The sequence below is a fragment of the Tigriopus californicus genome, chromosome 3 (assembly GCF_007210705.1).
Source record: "Tigriopus californicus strain San Diego chromosome 3, Tcal_SD_v2.1, whole genome shotgun sequence".
Taxonomy (NCBI): domain Eukaryota; kingdom Metazoa; phylum Arthropoda; class Copepoda; order Harpacticoida; family Harpacticidae; genus Tigriopus; species Tigriopus californicus.
The window spans coordinates 10,651,019-10,660,709 of NC_081442.1; the positions used below are offsets into that span (position 1 = coordinate 10,651,019).

At 41.2% G+C, this 9,691-nt stretch overlaps 2 protein-coding genes across 2 annotated transcripts; one reads left to right on the forward strand and one right to left on the reverse strand.

Moving 5' to 3' along the window:
* Positions 1 to 1,499: 1,499 nt before the first annotated feature.
* Positions 1,500 to 7,811, forward strand: LOC131877365 (E3 ubiquitin-protein ligase Mdm2-like; the record flags this gene model as incomplete). Its single annotated transcript, XM_059223000.1, is given in 10 exon segments — positions 1,500 to 1,637; positions 2,714 to 3,034; positions 3,106 to 3,236; positions 3,302 to 3,614; positions 4,449 to 4,588; positions 4,660 to 4,778; positions 4,857 to 5,084; positions 5,148 to 5,485; positions 7,022 to 7,231; positions 7,365 to 7,811. Coding segments are annotated over 9 exon segments (2,067 nt in total), but the record flags the coding sequence as incomplete, so codon positions are not given.
* On the reverse strand, positions 5,660 to 6,954 carry LOC131877368 (histone-lysine N-methyltransferase SETD7-like). Its single transcript, XM_059223006.1, has 3 exons — positions 6,600 to 6,954; positions 6,148 to 6,532; positions 5,660 to 5,999 (listed from the first exon to the last, which is right to left on the reverse strand). Exons 1-3 carry the CDS (start codon positions 6,937 to 6,939, stop codon positions 5,684 to 5,686), a joined length of 1,041 nt encoding a protein of 346 aa, XP_059078989.1. The 5' UTR covers positions 6,940 to 6,954; the 3' UTR covers positions 5,660 to 5,683.
* Positions 7,812 to 9,691: the final 1,880 nt, after the last annotated feature.

Here is a 9,691-nt window from a genome sequence, read left to right on the forward strand (position 1 = left end):
TTTATTACAATGCTTGACATTAGGACTTTTTTCAGGCGATTCCAATGTTATGGTTCAGCATACAATTGATCCTTTTTGAGAGTCTAGTGTTATTGCTTAGGGCATTTTCGCTCGCTTCATGATTAGTATTGTGTCCTAATTGATCCACAACTAAATAAAGTCCTTGTTCTTAGAAGTCATCTTTCTCTTTGTTACGTATCATCCCAGGAAGAAATGAAAAAATGTCAAAAAAATGAAAATGGACAAGACTATTTTTTTGGGCCCCAAATTCCCAAAATATGTGATCAATATGTTTTATGTAAAAAATGTTTTTTGGTCTGACACTAGTGATCAGTCTTATAAGTTATAACATCGTATTTTTTTGAGTGATACTTTATTTCATGCTAAGTACAAGAAATATTTTTGAACACCAGTTCTTACTCATTATCATATAATTGGCCGGGTTCTTAGCAGTCAGCTTCACAGTAAAAGAACATTTTGTTTTGAAAAGAAGCTAACGCGTCTTAATTTAGATAATAAATATTTAATATTTATCTCCCAAACACAATGCAGTTTTCCACTAACTAGTAATTACTAAGGGTTAGTTTGGCTCGAAGTTTAGATACTCATGAATTCATTTTGAAGTGATTGACCCATTGACTGGTAAAGTTAAGTTAACGTCGAATCCAAGGCCCTCTAAGGCCATTTAAGCCCTCCAAAGAGATACACTACTAGAGGGCTTAACTAGCGCTCTAGATACTAAATCCAACCGGAAGCCATCCAGCCGTAGCCGTTCGTCCCAGAACGCCGGACCTCTCAAGTGTCCGCTCAGAATCTAGGTAGATGGCGAAAAGTAGAAGTTGATTTGGGGATGGGAGTCAGGGACCCTGGACTTGCACAACTGTGTTCGTGTAAAGAAGATAATTTTTTACTAAGAGATTTACATCTGAGGTTGCGTGAGCTCGCTTTCAGAAAAAGAATTCCTGAGCCCTAGATCTCTTTTCCAAATAAATAGTGAAATCCAAGTCCAAGGTAGTTATCAGTGCCCACCAGCTCTATCGTAAAGTGATTATCATCGCCAATCCTTCTAAGAAAAACTTTCCTTCTCTTGAGTCTGACCTTTGCCCTATTGTTGACAGAGTTTTGAGAAAAGAAGAAGTAATCCTAAAGACCAGGAGAAACCAAAAATATATATACAAAATGAATTACGGGGCTTTGATAGATTCATGTACATCAATAAATGAGTAAAGAAATGGAATAGACAACCAAATAAGATGAGGTAGGACAGATCAAATCAGGCAAAGTTCGTAATCATAAGATCTTTTACAAGTGCCTGCTATGGCTAAAGAGGTGCATCTCATCTGGTCAATCATGACACCGTCCAACTTTTCCGATAGGTAATGTCGTGCCCGGTTGGTTCTCCGTCTGTGAGTTAAGGCCCATTGAGTTTTCCCCATTCATCCTTTTTCTCGAAGCGCGAACACGCCACCTAGAACGATGAAAAATCACACGCAACCTCGGATTAATCTCTTTCGAAAGAAATCACAGGACAATGAATCGATAACAGCTGAATTAAACGACTAAACTCAAACCACGATCTTTTTTCCGTGCATCGTTGCCACATACATCTTTTGGACTTCCAGGATTGGTCCTCTGAGGTGAGATCAAACAAGATTGTTTTTGATAACAAAGGAATTGTTTATTGGGGCATTTCATGATTAATCATAGTTATGAAAGAGCGTTTGTTGATGTTTCCAAATTGGACATGTTTCAACTTGTCGAATAAGCTGATGACCACCAGAATGCTCAAAGTGTGCCGTTCATGGTGAAATGTTTAACTATAGTGAAAGATATTATGGCTATATTGTGTGTGATATTGGTCATGTTTTATCACAAGTAAAATACAATGAAAGACTCAAGGAGTAAAAGGAGCAGGTTTTGTTGCCATTGTAACCTTTTTTATAAGCCCAATTTTAAAGGTTTAGATGTTTCAGATTACTATTGATAAGAAGTTTTTGGTTTTGTGCTGCTTTACATATTACGCCATTCGAACATGAATCAGAGACGTTGGAATGCATTTCTCAGAATATGCTTTGGATAACGTTTATGGAATTTGTCCAATGGAAGTTAGTCGCGTTTAAACGCGACAGAACTCAGGGTTGCGGAATAGCAGTTTTTGTCGGTGACTATTAACATACACCTTGAACACTTATCCATGAACAAACACATACTCCCTAACTCCTGAGCATGTTGAAATCACCCGAGAATTGTTTGTAACGTTTAGTACAGTACTATTGGGGTCGATTTATTTCACCATTGCTTTTTCCGAAAGTATTAGCGATTTGCGGGATGTGTTCAGTCTTGTTCCGACATTGCCGAATACTTGTCGATCGATAGAGGCATCTCTAGATATAAGGCTGGATCTCTCGGTTTCCACTGTTGGAGAGTTGAGACAGATTTTGCCACGATTACTACAAAGTAAGCAAATAGTTCGAATTTATTAGCATCGATTTCTCTTCACTTATACATTTGTTACTTAAATATTTTGAATCTTGTTTGTGAAATGGTAATTAAGGCAATGTTAGGTAGTATTTAGACCTCGAGTCTGATCAGAGGCCTGAAGATTTGGGACAAATCTGGACATGGACTCTCAATTTTGATTGATCAAAATTCAAAATATCCATTAAAAATACTTATAAAAAAATGTTAAACCTTTTTTTTTCATCTTTTTCAGGCTGCTGAAGCAAAGGCTTGATTGATATAGTATCTTTACTTCGCCGCTTTGAAGGCAAATAAGCTCAATTTTGTGGCAATTGGCATTGAGGCAATAAAGCCATTCAAAGAAATTCTTTAGCAAATACTTTTCGCCCATTAGTCATAGATTTGTGGAAATCTTTCCTTTAAATTCCCTAAAATGAGCCCAGCTCACGTTGCCGCAGCAATTGAAAACCATGGCTTTCGAAGATTCATTCCAAATTCTCCCCTAAGAAAATACTTGGCAGAAAAATCTCCTGAATTAGACCTGTCCTCGAAATCGTGCCTCTCTTTAACACAGGTATGTTTTATATCCTTTATCTTGAGAGATGTATTCAGTTAATTGCAAGTTTGCAAACTGGTCCTTTTCAGGTTCTGAAAAGTTTAAAAATCATAATCTCAAGGGATAAGCTTTTCGATGAGCACAATACCTTCATCATCCTTTGTGACGATTGCCTAGAGAAAGCTCTGGGCATGAAGGCCCTTCATCTGAATCAAATAAGGTAAATAAATACGATTGCTGTCCATGGAATATCACTTCCAATCCATCATGCTTGTGTCATTTCAGGGAAGTTGTTGTCCGGCAATTGCCTCTGATTTCTGACCAAGGTAATCTTATCGCCCCTGCATCGTCTAACCCAAACGTTTCGGGGCTGATATCGGGTCCTCGAGCGAGTGAGGGGGCGGAAACGACCCTGTCAGGTAGCGACAATAACCCAATTGTGATCCCACGTCCACACGGTGCTAATATAGATCAGGGACCCCCAGCCATGGAACTGATTCCAGCGAATCGACTATTCCGAGTGAAGCCGAAATTCCTGGAAGTTCTTCGCCAAGTGAAGGGGGTCCCACTCGGACAAGAAATATTCTCTTATAGCGAGGTAAGTGCAATTACCCTCAAACGTTTTAAAGAAATTCCCGTATAAATTCCCTGAAAAAGTCTAGTTTTTAGTCGTTGCATGATACCTTTAACTCGGAATTTTAGCAAGAGCATGAGAGTCACTAATCTAATATGAATCTGAGCTTGATTGTTACTATAAATTTTGCTGACTTCAGGCAAAGTATTTCATTCTTTTGTGCCCTTCAATAGCAATAAAGTGGCCAAATATGGCAATAGATCGGCAAATAAAAGTTGGTAAATTGCCAAAAAAAAATGCAGAGACAGATAAAGGCTATTCGAGGCACGTTTTAAACCATCATTATGGGAAAAGTTCCGTATTTTGTTGTTATATTTAAGTTATCATAATTTACCCATATTTAGGGCGCTTGCTGGTCATTGCTTCTGAAATAGTGTTACTCATGAATATGCTCCTACTTATATGATGAGACAGAGCCTTTTCTAAATTGAAAAAGAAAAGCAATCCTGATAGAATTCTCAAATGATTGGCCAGAACTGTTTCCTGTCCATCTTTTCATGGGCCCCAACCACAGCTTTCGGACGAGTTTAATCTTGTCGGCTCCTGCTCGCCAGGAACGGAAGGAGAGACGCCTTCCGTCTGTTCTTCGTTTTTTGAATGAGGAATGCTCACGAGCAAACCTGTGCCCACTGATTGGCTCTGAGATTCTGAGGCGCCCAGGACTGGTTTGCGCTAGCGTGCTCGTGCAGGAATCATCAAGCATAGATCTGCGCTTGGGGCGTAGATTAGAAACTTCGAGCGTTGCCGCGTTGGTGTGGAATGTACGTATGTTAATGGACGTTCAACCACCCATTGCAGGTCACGAGGTTTTTATCTCAATACATTATTCAGAAGAAAGCGCAGTTCTTTGATGTGAGGAACATCAAAGTGGCCATTGTCAAAGGAGACACCCTTGGTGAAGCATTTGGAGTCAAGGCGTTCCACCGAAATCAAGTCACGTAGGTCAATCCGTGTAGATGTTAACTCAACATGACACAGGATCGCTAATTTTGCTCTCTTGTATCTAAAGACCCTATCTTAGAACCCAAATTATACCATACGTACCTACAAGTAGCAAACTCGAGCCAAATACGCCTGATAGTTCGAGCTCGGCAAGGTCAAACGGAAACCCGTCTGTGATAAATCAAGGTAAAATCCGGTTGATTTTAAATTATTATTGCAAATAATACTAATTTGATCCACAATCCCATCTCTTCTTTTATTTAGATACATCCTTACCCCAAAGCGTGGAGTTGACTACTGACTTGAACGTGTCCTCGACCACCCCCATTAGCAACTTGTCAATCCCAAAGAGTGCTAAAATGAATTGTTTCATGCAACCTCCCACATCCAATTATTCTGTGATGCGATCTGAAGTGCCAGGATCCTCCTCTCATGACTCGTTCATTTCAATGTCTTCCCCTGGGTCAATCCGGAAACGATCGAACTCTGAAGGTAAGCTAACTAAGTCCCCATTCAAATCCAGAATCCTCTCGTGGACCATCCTCTCATTTGTAGCCTCTGAAAAGGAGTCCAGCTCCATTGTGAAGAGCTCTCCATCACCGAAGGCAGCTCAAGTCTCGAAAAGGCGACGGGTTTCGAGAAGTTACTCGGTGGTGATCCACGATTTTTCGTCCAGTGACGAGACTATCTACTCGGAACAGGGCTACGAGACCGTGGTTCTCTGCTCTGTGGATGATAGTGATCATTCGGATGAATCGAATGCTAGCACCGAGGTCCCTGATAATGCTCATCAGGCCGAAGAAGAGTTCACGGAATTCGAAGTCGACACCGATAGTGACCATAACAATGCTGAAAACGATGAGGTGGATAGTGCGGAGGACTCGGATATTGAGGTGAGAGCAATCACATGGCGGGCAAATCTGCCTTAACTGGTAGATGAAAAGATTTTGAGTGCCCGATACTTTCACTGCTGTAATCCCACCTCTTCGTCTTCTCCTTCTTCCTAACCCTATTTTCTGTCTGGCAAGTTCAAAGTATCGGGCTCTGGCAAGAATAGTGAAATATAACTTTGTTGTTGGTTATATTGTATATCACGATTTTGCACAAGAATCTTGATACCGGTGATAAGCTTCCAAATACCAGGCGGGGCTCTGCTCATCATCAATTGGGTAACCATAATCCACAAGGATTTCCTGACCTCGAGACACGCGTTTTGTGGCTCTGAGGGCTCGAATCCAGCCAAATCGCGGATGGTAGCTCATGATGAACTCAGCGTTGGTCTGGTGGAAACTGTGATTGACTTTATGACCCAAAGTCGCCCGATACTGGGCCAATTCCCAGTATGGCCGGGGCAAATTCATCTCCAGATCTCCTTCCAAAACGATCAGCATCCGATGAATCTCGTCCCTGAAACATGAACATCTGTGTGTCGAGAGCTACATTTTAGAGGTAAAGAGGCAAAGTTGGCTTTGAAGAAGAAAGAGGAAGTTACTCTCGAAGCCTAATTACACACTTCGTTGCTATTGATTGTGGATCGCTTTCTCAACCATCTTACACTTGACTTTGGGTCATATTGGGTGAAAACATCTCGTGCGTTTTCGAGTCAAAAATTAAACCCGCGTAATAAGCCACGACGTCACCAGGTTCAATTCGCGACTTGGCAAACAATCCTTGACCCCTGTCATTTGTTTCCCTCACATTCACTCTCTTTCTCTCGTATGGATCAGTTTGAGTTGGGTTGAAATTGAATCGCATATGGTTTGGCCTTCCAAAATGAAAATCCTCGTCATTTGGGCTTAGACTTAATCTCAATCGTTTGACTCCATCAAAGCATCTTTGAGCTACAATTACTGCCTCCTTTGCCGAGATCATGGTTCCATTTATGAAAATACCCCAAAGAGCTGTCTTCATATCCGGGTAAAGGAAAACTATGTCATTCCCTGGAGAGAGGCAAAGTTAAAGAAATGTTATTATTGGCCTGTTTCTATTAAAAAAAAACCACCTTACCTGAAAGCTGTCCATTTTGATCTAGATCTCCGTAAAAGTAGCCATTGGAAAAATTTGATTGAAGGTCATATCCCCCAGCCACCCAAAAGGGCCCATCAGCAAACCCTTCCGCGTCAATTTTGCCCACAAACTCCACTTGGCCATGCTCAAAGATTGAGATCGAGTCGAATTTTGACGTTTCATTTGGTCCAATTTGAAACGAGTTGAGCCACGTTTTGACATGCTTGCCCACTGCCCGAAAGTTCCAATCTGAGTTTTCATCACAATCGGTGGAAAAATGTAAGGAAACTACATAGGGAACACAAAGAATAGTAATGACCAGCCAAACTCTGGCAGCCATTTCGTCTTGTACGCAGGAAAGGCATATCAAGTTACATTTGCTGGATATCTGGTTTCAATCGTGGATTGTGATCCTCTTTTAGGATGTGGTCTTGATCGCTTCATCCCTATTGCTGGATCAAGATACAGAATTTTGGGCGGATTCCGAGTCGGATACCGCGGACGATTCGGACGATGTGCCATTGAGCAACTATGATCCGGAATTAGGTGGAAAAGGTGTGGAGGTTTGGCGTTGCATCAATTGCAATGAACCTAACACGCCCCACATGCGTCTTTGTTCTAGGTGTTGGAAGGTGAGCGAACTGTTTTTTATTTCCTTATTGTTTGTACCTTAGTGGAATCGCAAGCTACAAGTGTGAAAAGAAGTGCTAGATGTATTTTTTTTGCACTACCCCAGTAGTTGATAATCTAATCTTCATTTTCCAGGAACGGAATGGTTGGGTGCCAAGTCGGTCTCATCCTCGACGTCGGAAAAAGAATAAGGCCACCAAAGGTCAGCCAATCAAAGGGGGCTCGTCGAATTCGAAGGAGATCCAAGAACGAGACAGTAGTGACATGGAGACTACCGAAGATGAAAACGATAGGGAGCTAGATCAAAAGGTTTTAGGTACTTCTCGAGTTGCACCCGAGGCATGCAGCTCAAATTCCAACAACCTCGTGGAAGGTTCATCCTCTCAGAAATATGTAACAGATGCGGACAGGACTGGATTGATGGATTCTCAAACGCTTTCTGGTTGCTCTCAAGCGGATTCGGGTTATGGTTTGTCCCAGGATTCTCAAGAAGAAGCGGATGAATTTGGAGGCCCATCCTCCAAACGGGCTGATGGAATGGATACGAGCTCATGCACTACTGGTACTACTACTACTACTACTACTTCTACTTCCATTTCTACTTCACGTACTAAGGCTTTGGAAAAGGACACAGGGAGACCTTCTTTGAGTCGGTCGCAGAGTTTTGAAGAGCCTTCTCAAGTTGCACGTGACTCGTTAGAGAGAAGCACCACTTTGTCCACATCGAAAACGGATTTACTTTGTAATTTTTGCTTGACTAAGAAAAAGAATGCCGGGATTATACATGGTAGAATTGTTCATCAAATTTGCTGCTATGCATGCGCAAAAAAATTGTATAAGCGTAAGGAGCCTTGCCCTTTGTGTCGGCGCAAGATCGAGAAAATTTGTCAAGTTATTGTGGGTTAAAGCAAATTGTATTCGCTGATTGATTTGGTTCTAAAACATCACTGAGGCGAAATTTTCGCTGCTAATATATTCAACTATCGCTTTTCAGTCGTTCTTCCAATAAAATCTATTTTCAGGAGTCCTGTTTATCTCGAAATTGAGACCAAAAAAAACTGTGTTTATTTTATCATATTTTCCATGTTACCAAGTGTGTTATTCAATCGGTTGAATGGGCTATTTTTGGGCTTCATCTTAAGGCTCCAAGAAGCTATCGATTATTTCATTAAATCGTCACACCCGTTTACATAGTTAGGTCTTCGGGATGTTTCATTCCATTAGTCCAAAACTAGTCTACAGGGTGGCTACAAAGTTCACCGGTGATAAATTTCAGTACTTGTAAATCCACCGTGGCTCAAATTGGCAAGTTGCATTGGCCTCAAAATTTTGGAGGAAAAGCGCTCCTAAAGATCACATAAAAATGTGGAGGCACTCGAAAGAGGATTAAAGGCTGCCTGGGAAATATCACCATTAAAGCTGTGCTTGCCACAGTGAATGGAGTTTCAAAACGTATCAGTCAAATTGTTCGTGCAAAAGGAGGCCAAATGTATAATTTTACCGACAAGAAAGGTTGATGGCAGTTCTAACATCACCATAAAAAAGTTTGATGCATGCATCAAACTTTTTTTATGATCTATATGTATTTCTAATTGCCGGCTTACTTTGTGGCAGCCTAGCGTGCCACAGTGAATGGAGTTTCAAAACGTATCAGTCAAAGGTTGATGCTTAATGACAGTTCAAACATCATCATAAAAAAGTTTGATGAATGTATCTCATTTGGTTTTAGAACTATTTGTATTTCTAAGTGGCGGCGTACTTTATGGCATCCCTGTAGAAAGAATTAGCACTTCATGGGTCCAGTCCTTCTTCATCAATTTTAACCATTGTCAATGAATTCTTGTTTGATCCTAGTTCAATCAAATAATGCGTCGCCTCCTCTCACATTAAATAGTTACTGAAAGCTATTGCGCCATATTTTATCATCATTTATTCACTGGTTCAACATCAAACCCTAGTCCATGATCATATCAATCATCCAAACACGTTCTCCTGATCCCCGACTAATCCAAGTTCCTCCTCGTAAAGTTTCAGATACCACTGGGGCCAATTGGTCGGGTTCCAATGGTATCCATAGTTGACGCTGACCTCTTGACCTCGAGGAATGAACCGCTCCGCAACCAACGCTCGGATGTGGCCAAACCGAGGGTGGAAGGCCTTTGTGAAGTAAGCTGAAGGAGACAGAAACTTGTGGTTGGTTTTGTGGGCCAATGTGGCTCTGAATTGGACCACAGAGTGAAACGCCGGAGGAATGTTCATCGACAGATCTCCGTCCAGATTAATGGCATTGGTATGCATGGCATATCTGAAGAGATACAAGTTGGCTCCAGAGAGGCATCATCATGGTAGNTTGAGACATGACAAACGCATAGGATTGCTAGAATGGAAACTTGAAAAGAGCCCGAAATTCAAGCAACAACGCCCTTTTCTACTTTTGCTTTCATGGGAGGAGCTAAGTTCTT